The sequence below is a fragment of the Sycon ciliatum genome, chromosome 1 (genome assembly GCF_964019385.1).
Source record: "Sycon ciliatum chromosome 1, ocSycCili1.1, whole genome shotgun sequence".
Classification (NCBI taxonomy): Eukaryota; Metazoa; Porifera; class Calcarea; order Leucosolenida; family Sycettidae; genus Sycon; species Sycon ciliatum.
In genome coordinates, this window is record NC_088643.1 from 54,829,314 (window position 1) to 54,852,515 (window position 23,202).

Sequence of the window (23,202 nt, forward strand, 5' to 3'; positions counted from 1 at the left end):
TGCAATTCCGCGGCCGCGTTTTTATCCGCGTTTTTTGCGATTTTTTAAAAGACCGCGTTTTCCGCGATTTTTCCGCGTTTTTTGAACTTTTTTGTTGCACTACACGTACACACAGTGCACTGTTCGGTCAACAACGCGTTAACGTCTCATCGTGGCGGCTTTTTACTCAAATATGACGAGTGCTTACACCATGCATAGACTTGTAACTGATTGATTTCACTACATACTCACTGAAAATTGCCGCACATCAATATTATTCACCGCATATTTACCGCAAATTCACCGCAAACTATGCCATATTATGCCGCGTTTTTCCCCGCGTTTTTTGCGATTTTTTTCCGCAATTTTCCCCGGGGACAGCATAGCAGTGAGGATCCCACAGCTACATGTATGTCGGGGGCTCTGCACGTCAACATTGACAACACGTCATGACGAAGTATTTACCATAGGCCCACTAAATGATCCCACGCACTTGTCTTTGTAGATCTTCTCCTCGCCCACAGTCAACACCCTGCCTTCATAACTCATGAGCTTGATCTATCCATCGTCCTGAAATTCAGAACAGTTTCATAAGACTCAGTGTGTCGTTATGAAGCTGTCGTATTCACCAGGGAGTCGTGAAAACCCTTGTACGACACTCCCTGCCTGAGACAGTGCACTAGTGAGAGCATGACTGTAGATCTACAATGTCACAGACGTACCTGCCCTGGCAGGTACGTGGTCGTGGGTGTATACATGTAGTGTTGGTGGGTGACGTTCACACACGACATAGCTGTACTGTTTGTAGACCCATACTATACTGTAGATTGTAATAGATCTCGATCTTTCTGATTTAATATCACCGGTGCACCCATAACGTAGAGTTTGCATGCAACGGAATAGGGTTGCTTGTCACGATGTAGGATGACATAACAATATAAACCAAGTTGGTGCTGATCTGAGGGCATTAAAGTGCAATATGTGGTGCATGAAACGCGTGGGATACATTAAATTTTGCAACAGGAACAAACACCAACATGGACTACAAACTGTATTGATGCGTGTGAGAATTACGGAAAGAAGGTGAGTGCGGTGACAGAGTCTTTTTTTAGTTTGCATATAAATACAGCTTCTAACACCTCCAATTGAGGGAAACTTTTTAATGTCCTCAGCACCAACTTGGTCATATTTTCACACTCTCTTTCTTGTTTTCACAATTGTTGCACCTTCTTTCTATGTAATCTGTTATTTTTTCTCTTGTACATGTATCAACAATAAAAATTATGATGCTAATCCAACTGATATCACAACAAAACCATCATTGGAAATAATCCACCAACTTTGCCTTAATGTGTGTTTAGAATGAGTGTGCAGTTCAACCATTTCATTGCTATAATCAGACTGTTAACTTGTTTCCATGTACAAGTAGGGTTTAAAAAAAAAATTTGATAGGACACCTATTTTACTTAACATTCTGAATTGGATCAAAAACTGTTGTGAACTGTTTGGTGTGAGAAGTGGGGCAACAGAAGAACATCCTTTGGTCAATACCTAGAACCGGGATCAATCCATATAACCGGTTATGATCAGACTGAATGGAATATATGAGAAAATGGGTCGTTGCAAAACATTTTATCGTGGATGCTCGACGTCACACACAGCCCCAACCATAATTATTCGATGGAGCACAACAACATAAATTACTGTGAGAGAGAAAAAATAGAAATATGGCCTATCATACTCTGTTCTCTGCCATATCCCTCTGGTTTTGAGAGCAGCAAGAAATACGTCCATATCATTACATTTCCGGCACATACTTCGAAGTAAGACCTTTACATCGCGCTGCAAATAGCCCAGTTCTTGAAACATGAAGCCCGGATGATGAGTTCATATCAGATAGCCTGTGATTCCCAAAGGGTCTACAATGACACTGATTTAGTCCAAAAGTCACCAGGAACTAGGGGTAGAACAGCACATGTTGTACACAATTGCGCTGGGAGCATTTTCATGTTCCACATCTGACCGCTAAGAGCGCAGTCGGAAGACATCGCCAAACGTCCTAGCGAGGTTGGCACCGAACTCTTCATCTTCACGCAATATTTATGTCAAGGCTTATACCAATTAGAAAAGCAAAGCATTATGGAGACAGGTACTTCACATATGCCCCCCCCCCCACCCCAACCCCTCTGTGACACTACTCTGACAGGTCAAACTTGTAAAACTTATGCTTTTCAAGTTTTATCCGACAATACCAGAATCTACACTAGCAGTCACACACGTGCATTCACTAAACAGCAATGCATGACCAAAGTACAATCAAGGGTCATACACTGCACCAACTATGCAAAGTACTTTTTCAATATTCACCTCATGCAGGGAGCAGCCAAGTGAACAGTAGAGGATACAAGATTCCGGAGTATAGCCGATAACGCTGTCATCCCTCTTGTTAATGTAGCCGTAACATGAGATCTCAACAGTGTATGCGTTTAGCCGAGGATGAACACCGCCAAGGTACCTAAACATAAGAATACACAAATGTCACCAGGTCAGCCAAGAATCATTTCTGCTAACAACATTTTATATTCAAGACAATTACGGTTGATTGGTATGGTGGTAAATGCACATCTGGCAATATGGCGGTAAATACACTGTGACTAACTCGATTGCTAGTGGTCCACAGCTTCCAGTACGTACCGTCTTGCAGTCCCTGCCTTGTACTCCTCGCAGTTGTAGTGAGTTTTCTCCTAGAGGTGCAGAGAAGCAAAACGAGCATTCCCAGTCACTACATAAGAGTCTGCACTGAACAACGGCTTTGTAAAGCAAGGTGACACCGTGTTACATGTTCCCAGTGTCTCACAGTGGCACGGCCTCTGCTTACAAACCCTCTGATCAATCGGAAACGCCAGCTAGAGGTGGCTTCAACCGTATAACAGCATTGGGAAAACATGCATTTGCAACTCCTAGCAAGGAGCACCACTCACCAGACTGAAGTCTTTGCTCCGGGTGCTCAGCTTTTTCGGGAAGTGTGACTGCATCTCTGTGCGTGTTTCATCATCAAATTCATTCCCGTAGATAAACGCTGGGCAGCAGACAGAAAGCACAAGTTACGTGCGCTCCCGAAATTCTAAGACCCAAAAAGAAGCATTCTTATATTTTAGAGTGTTTACATCTGCTTAAAAGCTGACTGACTGAGTGTCATCTCACCTCACAGCATACCTGATGTGTTTTACCAAGAGTACATGAAATCCAGAGTGTGCAGCTCGGATGGGTTGCTGTCACGGCGAAATTCCGTGATTACATCATTTTAGTGATGTAGTGCGTACAAGCAGGATTCAAGCAGGTCTCTTTCTGCACAACTGCAGCTCAGTTGTACGCACTACGCCATTTCCCGCCTCAGATCTGGGCCAAATATGATCTAATCACGGAATTTCGCCATGACAGACACCCATAGCAGAAAAGGCCCCAAGCTGCACACTCTGGTTTTCATGTACTCTTGGTTTTACACATACTTTAGCCTCCTATCATTGTTTTATATCTTTACTCATGTTCACAATGTATGAAAGCACCTAGATACTGTAAGTTGTATGAGGACCACACGAGCATTTTGTGCACTTGCCACGTGCCTATGATCAGCAGATGCAAAGTACTCAGTTATAGATTATTATGTAAACTTGGCACAATATTATGACATGGTTTCAGAAGAAAGTTCCTTACCATCACAAAGTGTGGTATGCGCATGAAGGTCAAACACATAATGCAGGTGTTGTCTCTAAAATAGCAAAGACAGGTGGGCATAAAGTAGGCCAAAGAAAACACATGGCTACAAGGAATCCAGGCAACATAATTTAACCCGAAAACAATGACCCATTCGATTATCATCGCTTTGTAAGGTAGGTCTGAAAGACCTCATACCTTCCTTATTTCTCTCCTTTTTAATACCATAGAACCATCAGATGCTGCACATTGGGGGCGGTGGCATATTGGATGGAAGTGGGGGTGGGGCAGAAGTAACTCCTCCCACCAAGGGTCTCGGATTCATCTCTATATCTCTCTGTCTCTACTATGCATCTTGCTCTCTCTCTCTCTCTCCCTCCTTCTCACCTTCTCACCTGTACTGTGACTTGGTTTGAGTGGTAAGACTATGCAGCACTGAGTCCAACACCACTCAGTCCACTGTCACGGGAAAATCATGCATGCCCACCACTTATTTTTACATGAAACCCACTCACTAGCTGGACCCACCCTGGCAGTAACAAGGAGTTATACCCGGTGAAGAATACTAGCTGAAAACCACTCCTGTCATACCAACAAGGGGTTCTTCTCCTTCCCATATGTTTAACTCACACGCACAGCTCACGGAGACGAGATGGGTTATCTATCAAACTCCTGTTTTTCCAACCAAACCTTTTTCATGCATTAGCTTTCCGAACAACGCAATGATATCTGCTGGCTATCTGACATCAGCATGTGCCAAGAACAGAATTGATGCACGTTTCAAATGTTCCAAAGTACGAGGTGATTTGTAAAAAAATTACATGGCATATAATTTTACAAATCGAGTAAAATATCATTGTTGAGGGCGATTGCATTCTTCCCATGAAGTGTTTTTGTTAGTTCGACAGACAAGTCAGTTGCCATTGTATTGTAGTTTGTAAGCATCGGCAGCGTTCAGCGGAATTTTTTCTTCCACGGCCTTGTGAGATATCAATCATGGATTGAAATTCGTGAATTTGTGGTCAAAGAGGTAAAATATCCCTCAATGGATGCTTGAAGGACGTCCAAGAGCCAGCGAGCGTATTGCACGGCAGGTGGAAACCCTAGGCTGGTCACCGATGCCAGCATTGAGTCTGTCACACCGTCAAAGTAGCAGGGCTGAAGAAGAGATTAGCCAAAAAGGTGAAGGTCAGAAACTGCAATTTTGACAAAATGTGTCTTTCACTCACCTATCATGAAAGGTGATTCAAATCCAAGTCCGAAGCTGCTGATGCTTATGGCATACAGGTAAATAATTAGCTGTTCAGTAGACCTACGTATGAAACTTAGCTTGCTACCTCAGAAGTGCTGGTAGAGATTCACGATGGCAAAGCCTGCAAATGCAGGAAATGCGGCATGAATGTATGTTGGGTGTTGACGGCAGAACACCCATTGAGGGTGGTCTGCAGTCTTCTTCCAACACAGAAGTATATGAATCAGGTGAAGGAGTCACTGCACTTGTCTTGGAGAGTATGGAATCCCCGACATTGTCAGTATGTGCCGGTTAAATGCACTGTGGCCCAGATGCACGAAGGCACCCTGTCGTGGGACGGCTGGCGCGCATCATGGATGGTATCTTTGCTTAGTGTGGTTATTTCACGCATGAGGATGCACTGCAAGTTGAAAGAAATGGAGCAGCAAGATAAGGTATGCGTGCTCATGCTCTACAATGCCGGCAGGCGGTCAAAGATACCCTATCGTTTTGAACCGCAGTTGACGACGTACAGAAACCAATACGTTGGGCAACCTGCAAAACCAGTCTGCTTTCTCTGCATGTGACTTGCTTCAGATGTATCTTGATTTCCCATTGCAAGCTTATTGACACATTTAGGTCATATTAGTTGATGTTAGACCCTATTTTACTGACTTGTAAAATTTTGTACACACTTTTTCTGGGTGAAAAAATGCATGCAAAGCAACCCCACACTGTGTCTCTCATGTTTGTGATGTTCGATCAAGAAGTCCATACGTGGATAGAGGACATTCATAGTGACAGAATGAGACCATGCACACTTCAAAACTCGCCAGGGCAACGGAATGATAGCCTTTTTTACTTTCATGTAAAATTATTACAAATCACCTCGTAGTGGATGCCATACTATGATAGGAATTTGGTTGAAGCTAATGTATTTTTGAAATACAGGAATGTGCATGGGTGCGGTACAGTTAAAACGTTTGAGCACAACCTTTTTGTTCTGTAAAATACCCTGCACTACTTCTGCAAAGGTGCATTTGCCAACCCTTCATGTCACACTTGAAAAGTTACAAAGGCAGTATCCATACCGGATCAAGGCTTATCTTGTGGACGAAGTCACGGACGGCGTCAATTGTCGGATGCATCCATGGCTCAGCATCCGTTTCATTCCACACTCTATTCAGATCATAGCCATGCATAGAGCATCTGCAAAGAAGGCATCGGAGGACAAGCAAAGGGATATTCTGGGCGATGACCCCAGGCAGCAATGCGGGGATTACCATAGTTTTCAAATAGTTGTGGACGATGCAAGGCCCACCACGCGATTTCATGCACCATGAGTGTTTGTTGAAACCAGGTTCCACAGGTAGCGGTACTTTATGAACAGCAGTTACCATAACACAATTTAATACATCCGCGTCGAGGCAAAATGACTCACCTATAATTGCCGAGGAACACTCCATCGGGATTCAACATGGGAACTACAGCAAAGACAACCAAATAACACCAAACTCTTGTCGGCATGTCTAGGAATGGGACGCAGTGAAACGTGCCTGGACGTTACAGGGAAGGTCAACGACATTGACAGGCTACACATAGTGAAGTTTCATAGTGCTCAACCGATCAGGCAACGACATCAATGCTACAGGAATTGGCTGATTCGGAGCTTGCGCAAAAGTGGTAACATCAAGATTTTCGGTATCCGGGAAATCAGACATGTAGGTCTCGACGGACAGGCATGCACACACTACTAAGTGCATGGCAGTATGCAGGTGTTTGTACATTACTGCGTGGCAGTGAAAGTACTTTTCATTGTAGAGCTCTTTTTCCGTCGAAAGTTGACAAAAGTTCGTTCGACTTTCGTTACTCCAGGCTGTTACGGCCAAATCTTACAAATTTTCGTTGGGCGCAACATCTCTATTGCCAGATACAGTGGAACACTGATAAGACGTACCCACGTGCGGAACAGGAAAGTGTACATATTTTCCACTGTGCCTCTAATCCAAACATACTTCAGTCTTGGGCAATACACCCACACCACAGACAACGTGCGTACTAACAGACAACGTCCGTACTAAACAAGTGTACGTATTACCAGAGTACGTACTACGCGAGTTCCGTTGTATAGGCAAGAGAATGTCAGATGACCATTGAGTGTGAGCATGGGCATAGGCAGAGCTTACCAATGTAAAATATAACCTTATTTCTTAAGCTGACAGCCAGCTCATCGTCACTGATCAAGAAATTGATCACACCTGAGCATAACGCATAAACAGATGCAAGCACCATCACCGACACAGACACTTGAAAGTAGCGGTTCGCACATTCTCCAGGTAATGATCATGTCGATGTTTTATGCACCAAAACTAAACTTTCAAGCCCCAGTGCTCCATGTACATGCACTTTATACTGGGAATCTGTACGTGTCGATAGCACATAGTACACAATGCAGTGTACATGTCAAGGTATGGCTCCATGAAGGTCAATCGTGCTTAAAATATGGCAAATATGGAGTCAATCTACAATTGGTGTGCAACTTAAATGGGAAGATACGGTACAGCTGTATGGTTGGTTATGTCCTAGTCACATATGGTGCGCTTGAAAGAGCTTAGGTGACAAGGTGGACGATACACGGCAAATGATACTGTTACCGAAAATCATTGTTGGTACTCTTGAAGGCAGAGCTCGCACAATAGCCAGTAAAGATGATCAGAGCATACAACAAGTACAGATGGACTTCATAAGTGAACACAAAGACAACAAAATGTGACATATCAGAACTTTTACTCACCATCGCACACATAAGACGACGGAGTCTCGCCGGGATGGACACGAGCAGTTATAACGACAGCCGGAATCTTCCGCTTCGGGTCCTGCGCCTCATCAACTTCCAAATTATCTGAAAGAGAAACGTGATTGTCAAGACATTGGCGGATCATATTTTTTGAAACATTTTTTTTAATCATTTACGCATTGTTTTTGAACAAGAGCATCTTCAATACATGACGGAAAAGAGCGAGCTCCAGCGTGGGGAACAAACACTCTCCTATCTTCAATCAATACCATCAAAACGAATTTTCCCTGCTTGCATGAGAATCGGTCAGACAGATTTTTTTTCGGATCCACAGGAGCACCATCATCCTCAAGGGTCAAGGCGCAGATAGAGATACTAAAATAAAAATTTTAAAAGTTGGAAAGAAGCTTTTGAACCTACTAGGATTTGTGATAGTGAGTAAATCCAGATGTCGACCTTGCTGCAGAACACAGAAGAGGAGGAGGAGGAAGAGGAATGAAAGCAAATAAAAACACAGTGCTCACACTGGATCCAGTTCAAAACTCGGACACCAAAGTAGACTAGACTGTTACTCTGAAGTTCACATGGACTACAGGTATCCCATTCACATGGACTACAGGTATCCCATTCACATGGACTACAGGTATCCCACTCACATGCAACCAAAAAAGAACAGTTGGCTGCTGCATCCACAACGCAGGAAAACATCAATACAAGGGAGAATGTACTTGCACACTCGTACACACTAACCGTGGTTTTCGTTAGACTTTCCCTTCTGTAGAATGGGAATTTGCGATCGTCCAGCTCACCAAGGTACCTCAGGAGGTCACTGTGAGTGTACGGGAAGCAGTAAGCAAACTGCAAAGGAAAACAATAATAATTATGACATTGTGTACAGTTTATGAGAAACCTCTTTTTCAAAACAGTCTGTGTGAGCTACAGCCATGGGGGATAGTACTAGAATGGACCTTTACAAGCAAGATCATATCTTCTGACCTAAATAATGCTTGTAAAGTAAAACCTGGTTTAAGCGACCACCCGACTGTGCAAGCAAAAGCAGTCGTTTAACCCAGGTGGTCTTTAGAACCAGGTCCCATACAGTCGTGGCATAGCGGATCTTGCAATAATCCAGCCATGTAGAGTAGATGATCAGACCCACCACAAAGTGGTCAAAGATCGAAAATCCCATTCGCTTAATCCATGCTTCCCTCATGCCAGGCCAGGTTCTTGCTCGCAACTTCCCATAACTACCATAGGAACGTATATCATATACATCATCCCCATGAATGCTGTCTCCAAAGGCATGTCATTCAGCATTTCAATCTGTAGATTAAGGCTGAACAAACCAGGCAGTCTTGGTGTTCGCAGATCCTATCCTTGAGCCCTAGACAATTTCACTGCTCGTCGTAATAGTGGAGATAGTATGCCTGTCAGAAAGATTTGACTTGCCCAATCACGGCCCAACAGGCGGGGTATTGGATATGATTATCCATCATAGATGACATCATAGATGACATCATAGATGACATCATAGATGACGTAGGAAGTATACATGTATAGAGCTTGACAGTAATGAGGTCAGATATCAATACATAGAGACTTGTGGTTCCAGTAGGATTCAACTGATCATTTTGAACTATAATACTACCGGGTGGCCCTCGTGTCGCATGCTGATGGAACGTTTTCTGTAACAGGGATGGATCCCAGACAGGAGGTCACAGCACCGGTGGATGTGCCACTCACCAGCGAAGGAAAACACCCTAAACGTATGGACCAAAATAGACCTGGACCTGAGTGGATCGAAAAGTCACCATTTTCATGACTCCGGCCTGATTACGAGGACACACTGTCAAGCCCTGTACATGAGTATAGGCGCTGTAACAATGGCAATCCCAGCAAGCAGTCTCACCCAGTATGTGTCTTCAGCTCTGTCAAAGTTGAACAAGACTGAGAGCACGTAGTGGTCATTGTGGTCTGGACATTGGTAGTAGTAAGCGCGGTCATCCGGTATCCTCATCCTGAGCGGTCAAGAAGAATACATGACGAGAAGAACGAGCTCAGTCATCAATGCAGGGTCACTAAGTTAGTGACGAAATACATTTTCTTATACTCTGATCATTTGCTCAATATGGATCTAATTACGGTGAAAGGGGACATGGAGGGCATGGCCTACATATCAGACACACACACAACATACCATTTTTCAGGGCACACAACAAGGAACAGTGCAAAATTGGAATACATGCTTTTTCGAATATTGATGTTCACAGTTGAAAACACTGACCATAGTGGGCGACTGGTTGAGAACACACATGGGGCCATGCCATGACGATAGAGGCTTTTGGTTTTACTTTGATTCACGAAAGAAAAGATCACATCCTGCACACACACGCACACACAGGTCAGACAACATGGAACATCAGGAAACCTTTAGAGATTCACAGTATGCTGTGAAGGTGCTGCCTTGCTCAGCTCACTGTTGTGCTGATCTGCAACTACATGTACACGCTCGTCATGTAACTGACGCACACATTGGTGCATGAATATAATACCAGAACACAACAGCAGTGAAGGCCAAGCTGACACTGTGGCTCTGTACCGGTGTATTGCGGCACAAAGCCACAGTGTTATGAATTGACCTGGGGTTGAGAGAGAGAAAGAGAAAGTGATTGAGTGAGAGAGAGAGAGATGAGGAATATGGTATGTCATATAAATTATATGTAGTACTCAGTAGTGCCAGCTCTCTATATGTGTTCACTCCTCTATATGTGTTCACTCCTCTATATGGCATCACTCCTCTATATGTGTTCACTCCTCTATATGTGTTCACTCCTCTATATGTGTTCACTCCTCTATATGTGTTCACTCCTCTATATGTGTTCACTCCTCTATATGTGTTCACTTCTCTATATGTGTTCACTCCTCTATATGTGTTCACTCCTCTATATGTGTTCACTCCTCTATATGTGTTCACTCCTCTATATGTGTTCACTCCTCTATATGTGTTCACTTCTCTATATGTGTTCACTCCTCTATATGTGTTCACTCCTCTATATGTGTTCACTCCTCTATATGTCTTCACTCCTCTATATGTGTTCACTCCTCTATATGTGTTCACTCCTCTATATGTGTTCACTCCTCTATATGTGTTCACTCCTCTATATGTGTTCACTCCTCTATATGTGTTCACTCCTCTATATGTGTTCACTCCTCTATATGTGTTCACTCCTCTATATGTGTTCACTCCTCTATATGTGTTCACTCCTCTATATGTGTTCACTCCTCTATATGTGTTCACTCCTCTATATGTGTTCACTCCTCTATATGTGTTCACTCCTCTATATGTGTTCACTCCTCTATATGTGTTCACTCCTCTATATGTGTTCACTCCTCTATATGTGTTCACTCCTCTATATGTGTTCACTCCTCTATATGTGTTCACTCCTCTATATGTGTTCACTCCTCTATATGTGTTCACTCCTCTATATGTGTTCACTCCTCTATATGTGTTCACTCCTCTATATGTGTTCACTCCTCCATATGTGTTCACCTGTATACGGCTTCACTGCGACTTTCTCTATATAACTCCAGGTCATTCTCTATATAACTCCAGGTCATTCTCTATATAACTCCAGACGCGACTTTCCCTATATACATGTATCTCCACTCAGGTTGAGATTTTCTCTGTATGACTCCAACTCAGATTGCCAACTTCTCCACACAAAACTTGAGTTGGAGTCATACAGAGAAAGTCTCAACCTTAGTGGAGATGTAATATAGGGAAAGTCGCGTCTGGAGTTATATAGAGAAAGTCGCAGTGAAGCCATATAGGCACGGAGTAAACAGGTGATGCCATAATATAGAGACCGTGACGACAAATAGAGAATTGATGCCATACGGAGTGTAACACATATGAACAATTTCTGATCACAAGCACAACCGTCTTCAAGTAGACCCATGCGTTGTTAGCCAGGGCAGTAGAATCCATCGCCAGCGAGGACAGTAGAACTTTCCAAAGAGGTCTTACAGTACAACGGGCTCCCTGAACGCACACATTTGTACCATATACCGTACCTCATGCCACTGATTGTGTTGGGTGCAGTATTCCTTTTTTCGTGCTTTTTCTCCGGTACATTGACTCGCATTATGAGTACAGTCAACTTCGCTAATAACGACTGTGGATATAACGACAATTCGCGAATCACGACAGAATTTCCATGCCCAGAGCAAAGTCCATTCAAGCAAAGTCTGTATGCATTATAATGAGACTTCGGGTATAACGACACTTCGCGAATAAGGACACTTTTCTGATGCCCGGCCGAGAGTCGTTATACGCAAAGTTGACTGTACGTGATGTGCTGTGCAGTGCATCCAAAATCCATTGACCATGCTGCCAGGTTTAAAGGTTTAACTCACCTGGCCAGGATGAGTGTTGGTCACAGAGAAGTAAAACCACACTGTGTACCTGTGTACCAACACAACACACCAAACATTCAATGAACGCTGAGCATGTACCGAAAATCCAAGCACCAGTGTAAGATGCATCACAATGTTTCTACTGTGCTATTTACCGTATTTTCCTGCATATAAGTCGCACCAACGCATATGGCCGATTGGTTTGCAGGCCTGCCTGTGAATCATGAGGTCCCGAGTTCGAGACCCGCGCTGGTAGCAGGGAGCGTGTAAAAAGACTTTTTACGCGTGTTGAACTGCGCCGACACCCACGGTCAACTGGGTACTCACAGCTCGGAGTGAGGATAACAAGAATGCAGTTTACAGGGTTATGGGCCGTTACACGCCCGATTGGTTGAGAGACTCACCTCCTCTCCCCTGACTCACTTGTGAGGTATGCATTCGCCACTAAGGTGAAAAGGCATGGTGGTGGCCTGCGGAAGCGAAGGCTATAGTTTGTGTGTTTCTGAACACTTTCTTTCAAGTGATGCTAACGCGGATCCCGCGAATATTATTATTATTATAAGTCGCACCCTTATACACTCAACTTCAGGGCCAGCAAGGGGGTGCGTCTTACAACCGAGCACGATTACTACTGAAGTGAATATATCGAAACGATATGACATAGACCTGGAAATAGGAGTGTGACTTACAATCGGGGAAATACGGTACACCGCATTTTCTCGTCATGAAGGTGATCTTGAATTGGGAACCTCGAATTACAATAATAATTATGCTAACCACATGGCGCTGTGTGAGTTTGTGTATGTGTTTGCGTATGTGTGTGTGCGTGTGTGATAGATGGATGGATAGATGGGGAGAGAGAGAAAAAGAGAGAGAGAGAGAGAGAGAGAGAGAGAGAGAGAGAGGGGGGGGGGAGCTGGCGCACACATGTGAGTGTGTATGTGTGATCACGTGCGCCACACTCTTACTGACATTCTTGTGTTATTTGTGTATCCATTCCTGCAACTCATTGGGGTGACGTTGGTTTAAATTTGATTCCTTACATCCTACTGTGACATACTTTCCATTGCACGTATCTGGCCGAATGTAGATGTCGTACTCAATTGGTGATACAATATCCACACGTCCCAGGTTACCTGAGCACAGGATGAATGGAAAAGTCCATTGTAACCTTTCTCTTACCAAAGTGAGTCTTCCACTCGATCATGATACATTTAAGTACCAAAGACACACGGGTAAAGGAATGAACACACTATAAATATATAGCTACATGAAGACATGCATGGATGTAAACTACAAACAAAAAAATTTAATGCAGAGTTTAGACGTTCGTACCACTTTCGAAACAACCATCGAAGACGAGTTGCCCTTGCACTCTTTTTGATTTGTCTTTTTGAGCGGGACAGCAGTCACCAAGATTTCCGACGGTCTCCTTTCCTCGCAAGAGTCGTTCAATGATTTCTTCATCGCACTGTTGTGCTTCAGCTGTAGCAGCAATGCAGATCTGTTCTCTCTCAGCCTTGCGAAGCTTTGCGCTAGCGGCCCTCAGTCCTGCTTTTCTTGTTTTCAACAAGTCGTCCTTAGTACCGCTCGCCATGGCTTAGCCTAGTACACACGAAAAGTTTCGACTGCTGATGGAAGTAAAAAGCAGGGAGTCGTTTAAACGACTCCCTGGTAACTAACTTGAAAACTAAAGGAAGTGCTAATATTTATGAGGTGTGTGACACTTGATACTGTAACATTAACAGTGTAACTCTAAGTCTAACTACCGGTGGCCCTAGGCCAGTAAGAATGAGCGTGTACTTGTAGCAATGTAGGCAGAAATTAATCAGATTTACGACGACTGTATTACTATTGTCTAGTCGAGTTCGCTTACGAAAATATTTGTGGCGTGAGCTCACGCCAAAGTATCTTTGGCAACTGGTACGGTGTTGACCATGGAGACGCAAAGACAACGGTAAGTACATGCTCCGAATCGAATCCCTTCGCACTAACCCTTTCACCCTTTCACCCTTCATAATCTACAGTAAAGAGTAAGGGCATGTTGGATTGGTAAGGATCGGGATCCAGATCTCAGATCCGTCGGATCCTTCAGAGTCAATTGAACACTTAATTAAAAAATTACTTTGGACCTTGACTGTTGCCATGTTGACGAAATAATAAAATGGCGCTCACAAGTCACCCAAAAAGGGGAAAGTCGTACTCATCGCGCGCGTCGTAAAAAGCCAAAAAGCTAGCGCAAGCTCTATCGACATCTCGATCCACGTGTGCGTACCACGATGTATACAAAAATGATTTTCACCCGTCATATACGCACAGAGGTCACATTTGGATCCGTTGGATCCGGTCAACCCTCCTCCCCGAGTTGGGTTGACCGGATCCAAATCCGACGGATCCGGATTCGACCAATCGAAAGGGTGCGAATCCAGTGGATCCGGTGGATCGGGATACCGATTCTACCAATCGAACAACCCTTACAGAGAGCTAGAGGTCAGTACAATGATTATGCAATCAATTTTAAGATACTGTTATCGTCAAACATGTATTGTAGCAGGTAGTGGTATATAAGCCCGGGTTTATATACGACTCCCTGCTTATTAGTACTACCGGTACTTTGAGAGCGGGTTTACTCACTAAAATGGTGTGAAATGATACTCAGTTAAAACCATGGCAAAATGACAACCCAAATTCGCCATCAGTAGATCTTACTAGAGTACGTATCTGGAGAATCAGGTCTGCATTCAAAACATTCAAAACATTCAAAACAGGCTTCGAGATAAGCTTCGAATTTGGTACTTGACCGGAAATACGCATTGCCGAAAAACACGTTTTGCACAAAATAAGGGTGGTCAGCCTTTTTCGAAATAGGGCCCGGCCGGAGAAGGTGATACGGCCCTGGATCCATTTCATGCACTGTCACTCTCCAGGTAAGAATCATAATTATCCTCGTTCAATTGGTATTATGCTGCTGCACATGAACATGTACTTTACTAATGGCTATAGTGTACGACGACTGTTGCCGGAATATGCTGTTAGCTGCTAGTGCCCACTGGGCCCCTCACTCAGTGTGAGATCTCCAGAACTGAACGACGTTCGTGACAAATCGCACCAGACCAATGGCAAAGCATGTGGTATTACTGCCCGAAGATGGCGTTAGTAGTTGCATGATCTTCATCAGCAGAACTGTACAAGTAATAGTTAAAGAGACGAATCCAGTAGGCACGGGATTTCTGGACGAGAAAATCACAATGGAATTATGGAGATGAAAAACAGCAGGAGATGATGACAATGTTGATAGGAACTTAGTGATAAACAGTCAGAACAGGCCTGATCACTGGCCTTCAAGACAGTTGCTTGTGCGAAGCTATTGAACGAGATAAACCAAAAAAATACCAAACCATACCATTATTGCCTTAGAGTCCAGAAAGGAGTCATCAGAGAGACAGTTAGCCAGTTCAGAGGCTAGCTTTCGTGATGGTGTGTGGGTTACTGGCGGCATGCGCGTGCTTCGTACTGGTAGCGACAGCAGCAGCAGTTTTGTATAAACAGCAAATCTAAAGGGCGGTGGTGAACTGTTTGTAGATGCGAGAAGTGGACGAATCTATGCGCACTGGGCCCAGGTTGACGTGTGTGCGTGGATGCGATGAGTGGGTGGATGAGCGGGAAGAGGGAGAGTGGGTCGGGTGCTGATCGCCATTGGTGAACAGCTATGGGTGTGACTAGGCTAGTGCCAGGATTCAACGAGCAGTACTGTGTAAGCAACCGGTGATAAATCCTGGACACATTGCTTGCAGAGGGAATTGATGTTAGAGTGAGTGCATGTGTGTTGTAGGAATGCATGTCAAAGGAACTGGGAGGTCAATATGGCGTGGTTTCCGTTAGTTCCGTTGGGCTGGAGCTGAGTGCGGACGTTGCCCAGACAGCGCCTGTGGCAAGTCCCTAAGATCACTCGTTTGAAAAAGTTGCGACGGCTGCAGCACCCGTGTCAGCTTAGTAGTTGCCGTAGCACGTTGAGTGGCAAGTTGCGATGCTGCTGTGGCCACACAGGTGATGTGCGTACTTGTTCTGCAGAGGGAACAGCCTCATGTCTCCCGTCACCTGGACGTTGACCTCGTTCTGCATGTCAAACACACACACGCACACAGAAATAAATTGCTATTGAGATTCCAGACACCCAGCATTGGCTATTCAACATGAAACAGAACGCTGCCCTGTAGCCAAAAAAGACTCTCAATAACTAACGGGGTAAGGGGTACGTGTCAAGGTCGGCTGGAGAGCGCAGTCATGGTGTGGTGGTTGATGAAAACACTACTCTTAATGTAATAAAATTTCCAAGGATGAAGGGAATTTGCTCCACCCTCCACCCTGACCGGCATTCCCGAATGTGTGTCCATCAATAACAGTACCAGCAGTTGATCTTTACAACCAGTAACAAAACTAGTGCCAATGAATGCTGTACTTGTTATGTCGCCCAATTAGACAGATATCCTCTACACCTTGTTAACTTGTGGAATTCTTTGAATGATTGATTATTCATAGAAACCTATATAGCACTACTTCGAAGTACACATGTCACTGAAAAAAGAGGAAACTGTTCTTGGCCTTGGAAACATGCAATTGTTGTTCACATAGATGTGGATGGTCGCTATCATGAGTTGTGCTATGCTAAATAATTGGTTCAAGGGAGTGTTGGCAACATAATATGACATTGAGGCTTGTACAGCGGTACACTATGAACTAGTTGGGTTGACTTACGTTCATGGGGATCATTTCGATTTCTGGGCTCTGGGCGGTCAGAAGGGTGTTGTCGGCACCGCGCATCTTGAAGTTCTGCGTGTCAGGAGATGCGCAGTTGGAGTATGTGCATGTCATGCGCATCTTTGTTCCACAGCTCATCAGGGCGTTCCTCTGGGGACACTCCTAGAAAACATCACACAAACATAACAATTTTAAGTTTCAAGCTAATGCGCCAAAGCAAATGTTGTTCATGTAAAGAGTCTATTCCAGGCATTCTTTCTGCATAAAAACCTTATCCGGTAGTCAGTACAGAGACTGGACTTAGGAATGCATTGGTCACCACGCACGGTCTCTGTTGATGAAGTGATATAATGCTCCCAGAAACTCCTTCAAAGTGTATGTGTGTGCCTGCATGCGTGTGTGTGTGTGTGTGTGCGTGCGTGTGCATGCGTGTGCGTGCGTGTGTTTGTGTGTGTGTGCTCCTATGTTAGATGCGAAGACTTACTGAGATGTCTGTGCGCAGGCAAGTCTGGGTGATAGCGTTGCTCTTGTTGCAGTAGGCGAGCACAGCGTCCTCAATGTTACCCATGTTCGGGTCAATATAGTAATTTCCTGGAACAAAGTACACACAGACCAAAACAACCAGTATCACCATCATGAACAACAGCAAAAGAATTTCACAGCAACCCCAGCTGGAAGATTCCCGCTAGGCTTTATTACCTCTCTCCAACACATCATGCACCATCGAACACAGGCCAAGACATTTGATTTATCGCAATGCTCCAACTCACCAGACTCAAGCTCTGGATAATCGTTCATGAGATCGCTGCAGCATCTTGCCGGGCAAGCCTGGCTACCATTGGGACGGCGCATACACTCGAATGAGAAGATGACCCAGCTCTCGAATGACTCGGGGCGGTTCTCCATCTGCGGGAGAGCAAAAGGAAAATGATCAGATTACTGGTGAGACCCGAGCCGACTTATGAGAACTGCAATCACATACTTGAACAATAGCAATACATGTCCCACAACTACACCGCCCTCAGTACTCAAGCTGAGTACACAGCAGTAAACTAATTCTATTGCTCAAAAAAACATTTCTCGAGTACTGTGGGTAGAGCTCTTTAACACAGAATTCAAAATGGTCGGTTGCAACTCCAATTAACAGTTATGTCACACTCAACAAACACCAGGCAACAAAAAAATCCACGGCCCGCATGAGACTCAATCACACGGAGTTTCTGCATCCACACGAACTCCACCACCCTCAAAGATTAAGGTGCAGATGTAGCTCATAAAGCGGTGAGGGGGGGGGGGGTAAGCCCCACCACAAAGAGCGAGAGAAGAAGAGAACTTTTGTCTTTGTTCATTACATACCTCCTCAGTGACTTGGCCACGGTAGTAGACAACAGAGCTGCTCTTGCCATTGCCCTTGTCCTGCACAGAGGAATAGGAGAAACATGAACAGAAATGTCAGGCTAAGATTGTCACTTGGATGCATGACCATTGCCACTGTTTTGCATGTGATCTTTCTCCAGTGAAAGACGAGTCAATAATATGAAAACACTTTTTTTACACACACCATCTTCAAATCAAGTGGTCTCTTCGCTGCGAATTACAATATCTCGATCAAATTTTCAGCCAGGAGCCATCATCAGGAGTCAATAATATAATATAAACCAAGCGATAAAAAATATATTGGTGGTGACAGTGACAGTGAGGAACTGCTTGTTAACTTACACTTGATTGACGTCCCTTGGTGACGCCATGGACCCATGGTGCAGCCGGTCCTGGTGGTCCCTACAGATACAGTCACAACACGGATACATGCAAAAAGCCAACTTCAGTTGCATTACAAACTATAGCGGCCATGCGAATGGTGTCATGGTAGTGAGTCGGTGGAACCGCGTCTGGGTGCTATGCATACAGCATGAGTCGCTAGTGCATAGCTGTGCAGAGACTTTGCCCAAGCATCTCGACTGAAGATGTAATTGCATAACCTCTGAAGGCCAGAAATCAGGAGATCATCCCTTGATACGCATACTTGAGTATTATACTATACATCAGTTTGCGTGGATGTACATTTTTCAGTATAAGAAGGTATCGTCAGAAAAGACACGGGAAATCTGATGCATAGATGCCGCCAGCGATCAAATACAGCATACGTTTATTAAGCCAGAGGAAATGCAAGACAAGAACTTACGGGAGCTCCAGCTGGTCCCTGTGGAAAAGAGATAGGAAGAGAACAGAGGAAAGAGAAAAAATTAAACATTGCACTGAACTCACGTGTGCATCAGCGAACGTTTAAAGGCAGAGTAAGTGAAAGTGCAATGTCTGAGACATTACAACAATGTTCAAGTCGTATCCGATCAGAGATTCACAATTATTATTATTATTATTATTTGAGGGATTCCCCAAAGGCCGAAGCCTAAATCAAGGGGGTCTCCGAGAATAAATATACGTGCACAATAGGGTGTACAATAGGGTGCAATAGGGTGTACAATGGGGTGCAATGCTGTGACATGAAGCCATACATGACCATTGGGCTAGGTTACAATTTACTTACGGGTTCTCCGTCCATACCCTGAGCAGAAAAAACAAGATATGCAGGAAAAAGAGGAGAGAACAGTGGGATCAGTTGAAGTTTAGGTTGACATCATTGTATATAATGGTAACTGAGTTCCAGTACATTTTAGCCATCTAAAAAGTCCAGTATGAAGGTGTTTTGAATGTATTCGCCTTCAGTGGCAAAGCAGTGATTGCAATGGTGTGGCATATCTTCTACCAGCTTCTTCTGCCCAATGCAGTTTTATGCTATTTCGTCACACAGTAGAACATCCTTATTTCCTGTGAGGGCTAATGCAATGTCTTTTTAAACTGAGCACCCAAGGCTTACAATGCTATATTTAACCCCCCCCCCCCCCCCCCACACACACACACAGTCATACCTCTGCGTAGAGCAAACACATTGCTACTTTACTGCAGCAATCAGCTGCAAAATCATGCAAGCCATTCACATCATATCTACGTCACATACACTGCCATGTACAGAGTGGTCAGTTAGCAAATTTCAGACATCAAACTATATCAGCAGCCTCTCCACACAGTGGCATTTAAACTCACGTCAGCACCAGGGGGTCCCATTGGTCCACCTTGTCCAGGTTGACCATCACGTCCACGTGGTCCATACGGTCCAGGAATACCTGCTGGTCCCTGAAATCAACACAGAATGCAAATTTTGCTACTTTGAGGCAAACCACAAATCTCAGTTCTCTATCTCCGGAAATCCATTACGTTGGAGCCACAATCAATAGTCTATGCAGAATGATACCTTGTCATTTTTTTGAAACTGTAGAGAAGACATCTTAGTGAACAACATTTTAGTAAACACTTGGGGTAAAAGGCAAGGTTGATAATACCAATATGGAGCGGTGGATATGGCAATGAGTGTGTGAAGGCTACAGCCGCAGTTGAGAGATAGCTTACCACGCTGCCGGCTTGTCCTTGCATACCTGCGTAGCCTCGTGGACCTTGTGGGCCCTAAAACATGCAAAATACACCAGCAGACAGATATTTCCTTAGCAAACAAGATCGTACAGACCAATGGAATTTCAAGATTTGCTCAAGACATGTGCCTCAAAAAGCAATCTTCTTCACTGTCCGGCAAACATATGAAAACACAATGCAAACAGACATTTCCTTGTAAGGCACAATAGGAATTGTACCTTGGGTCCTGTCTCTCCTTGGACACCGGGAATACCAGGGCGACCTGTCTCACCCTACATGCAATGGGAGCAGAAAGAGAACACGAGAAATATAGAGACCGTCAACGGAAATTAGTGTACCAAGGATAGAGGTGCGTGATCTCTGTAGCTAGTGCACAAAAATATTGAAGCATCCAGATCTGACCATACTGGTAAATGCATTAAGCTAATGTTGAACTATTACGGTTAGTAATACTCCTAGCGACACAGCGCTAAACACAATACAGTAGCATTCAACAATGTCGCAATTGGGAGGAAATAGGACAGTGCCAATGGCGTGCACAGGCAAATGTCACTTAAAAATGCTTACCTTGCTTCCTGCGGAACCGCGGGGTCCTGGAAGTCCAGGTGCACCGACATTACCGGGAACACCACCGGAACCTCCGGATCCGCTTCTTCCTGGCTCGCCGACATCACCACGATCACCAACTGCACCGCCTACGCCTTGCTTTCCATCACGTCCATTTTGGCCCTGTATCCCCACAGAGTAAATGACAACAGTAAAACTCTCAGCCATGCAGACAAACATGAGGATTTGTACTGGCTTAGTTATTGCAAGTATGACTACCTTGACTAGTCACCCACAAAATCACCAGTGTACTCTCATGTTCAAGAGGTCATTTGCCCACACACAGTCCATTCAGAGCGTAAATGTTCAGGCGCTCACACAGTGGGAGCACAGTCATATGCACACACACACACACACACACACACACACACATACACGCAAGCACACACACGCAAGCACACACACACACACACACACACGCAAGCACACACACACACACACGCACACACACACGGACACACACACACACACACACACACACACACGAGTTGTACGTACAGGGTTTCCTGGGGGTCCGGCTTGTCCACGTGAGCCTGCAGCACCGGGGGGTCCCTGTGCGCCGGGCTTGCCAGTTGGGCCCTGGGGTCCACGGTTTCCTGGTGATCCAGCAGGTCCTGGTGATCCGGGCAGACCGACTTCGCCATTGTCTCCGACGGGGCCCTAGAAAAGCACATGACAGTAAGGCAAATGCTTCACGAATGAATTGATCTTGAATCAACATGTCTGATCTCTTCAGCTATTGCAAGGAAGGTTCGCAAGAACATGGGATGTCCCTTACAATGATCCAAAGGTAGAAACCCGGCATTTATATGCGGCGGGCTGAATGCTTCGTTGATTAAATTTAAAAATTTAAATCAAAAGAACTTCCATATGCTAACGTCTCTAAAAAAAACACCATCTGAAAAGCACATTGCAAGTACATGCCGAAATGGTAAGAGTAGCGGCTTTGTTACTTACAGCTGGTCCTTCGACACCGCTCGGTCCAGCCTGGCCTGAATCGCCTGGTCCTCCCTTCTCTCCGTGAAGTCCTAGTGGGCCAGCCTCGCCAGCAATGCCTGTCTCACCCTGAAAACATACGCCACAAAGAGCACCACCAGTCAGCACACATCACAAGCACCTTATAACTAGACCGCGGGATCAATGCATTGTTCTTAGTGGTGGACAGAGCAAACGTCCAGCTGCAAAATGTTCCACGTACTTTATGCAAACTCAAATCTACTAATATGTCCAGGAATGAGTGGTGCAATCTCAGTTTACTGAATTCACAAGGGTTTGCTTTGCACTGATCCAGTGGCTGCACAGGGCAAAATGCAGACAACTTACAGGCGAGCCGGCTGCGCCAGTTGCTCCAGTTGATCCACGGGGTCCAGGGGAACCCTAAAGGACAAGGTGCACAGAGAATTCACAGTCAATCACCTGGATAGCAAGAAGAAGACTAAATCTGACACAATCAAAAAAGAAAAGGTATGCTTTTATCAGGGCTGCAGTGCCCGGGCTGGCCACCTTCTATTGAAAGAGTTGACCCATCCAATTCGTGCAAAAGTGGATGTTTTCGTCAACAATGTTCATTTCCGGTCAAATATCCCATTTGGCCGGAGCACCTGATATTCCAGTGCAGTGACCCTGTTTATGCAGGAATATGGGGTCCAGGCCTGAGACAGTATGCAACGTGGCAGGGTGCTGGCCACAGTGTTAAAACAGTGGATTAGCCGGCGCATCATTTGCTGCATCAAACCTGAAGCATGGAATTATATCGACTCCACTCTAGTCACTTAGCAATCAGTTTGTTTGCAGGCTAGTGCAGGCATTGCTGTTCTGGGATGAGTTTCAAATCAAAACAGAGATGATGATAAGTATGAAGATAATGCATTTCACGGCAAACAGATATGATCGCCTCAACAGCTCTCGTTCACGCTTACAGCGTTGGTGTTGTTAGATAACATACTAGAAGATAATACGTTTACTTACCATAGCGCCATCTTCGCCATCAGCACCGGGATTGCCATTGGAACCGCTCTCGCCCTGGAAAGGCAAAACAAACAATTTGTTTTCATGCTTGGCAATGGCTTGCAATGTCTTGCCTCGGCAAGCAGTCCATTATCTCAGGGCCGTCCATCATCCCGGATCTTGCTGCTAGTACAGTATATACAGGATTCTGCTGACACCTACTCAAAGGCTAATCATGTAGCACGAATAGGACAGTGCTTATACAAGT

The 23,202-nt window shown here is 44.7% G+C and overlaps 2 protein-coding genes across 2 annotated transcripts in view; both read right to left on the reverse strand.

Annotated features, from left to right (window-relative positions):
- Positions 1–1,417: 1,417 nt before the first annotated feature.
- LOC135831102 (cytosolic carboxypeptidase 6-like) lies at positions 1,418–14,011 on the reverse strand. Its single transcript, XM_065343367.1, has 16 exons — positions 13,473–14,011; positions 13,198–13,273; positions 12,138–12,186; positions 10,006–10,100; positions 9,631–9,739; positions 8,472–8,579; positions 8,142–8,181; positions 7,719–7,826; positions 7,111–7,182; positions 6,366–6,408; positions 6,016–6,133; positions 3,694–3,748; positions 2,961–3,058; positions 2,674–2,723; positions 2,385–2,494; positions 1,418–2,066 (listed from the first exon to the last, which is right to left on the reverse strand). The coding sequence occupies exons 1-16, from the start codon at positions 13,732–13,734 to the stop codon at positions 2,005–2,007; spliced, it is 1,455 nt and encodes a 484-aa protein (XP_065199439.1). The 5' UTR covers positions 13,735–14,011; the 3' UTR covers positions 1,418–2,004.
- A 1,255-nt stretch (positions 14,012–15,266) lies between these two features.
- Positions 15,267–23,202, reverse strand: part of LOC135831092 (collagen alpha-1(I) chain-like) — a 56,044-nt gene continuing 48,108 nt past the window's right edge. Inside the window, exons 54-69 of the mRNA XM_065343353.1 lie at positions 22,956–23,009; positions 22,311–22,364; positions 21,945–22,052; positions 21,486–21,647; positions 20,949–21,110; positions 20,600–20,653; positions 20,361–20,414; positions 19,998–20,087; positions 19,441–19,458; positions 19,078–19,095; positions 18,615–18,674; positions 18,252–18,311; positions 17,666–17,801; positions 17,380–17,486; positions 16,893–17,057; positions 15,267–16,253 (exon numbers count right to left, since the gene is read on the reverse strand). Coding sequence (XP_065199425.1) covers positions 16,128–16,253; positions 16,893–17,057; positions 17,380–17,486; positions 17,666–17,801; positions 18,252–18,311; positions 18,615–18,674; positions 19,078–19,095; positions 19,441–19,458; positions 19,998–20,087; positions 20,361–20,414; positions 20,600–20,653; positions 20,949–21,110; positions 21,486–21,647; positions 21,945–22,052; positions 22,311–22,364; positions 22,956–23,009 — 1,428 coding nt within the window. The 3' untranslated portion in view covers positions 15,267–16,127. The remainder of the gene's footprint in view (positions 16,254–16,892; positions 17,058–17,379; positions 17,487–17,665; positions 17,802–18,251; positions 18,312–18,614; positions 18,675–19,077; positions 19,096–19,440; positions 19,459–19,997; positions 20,088–20,360; positions 20,415–20,599; positions 20,654–20,948; positions 21,111–21,485; positions 21,648–21,944; positions 22,053–22,310; positions 22,365–22,955; positions 23,010–23,202) is intronic.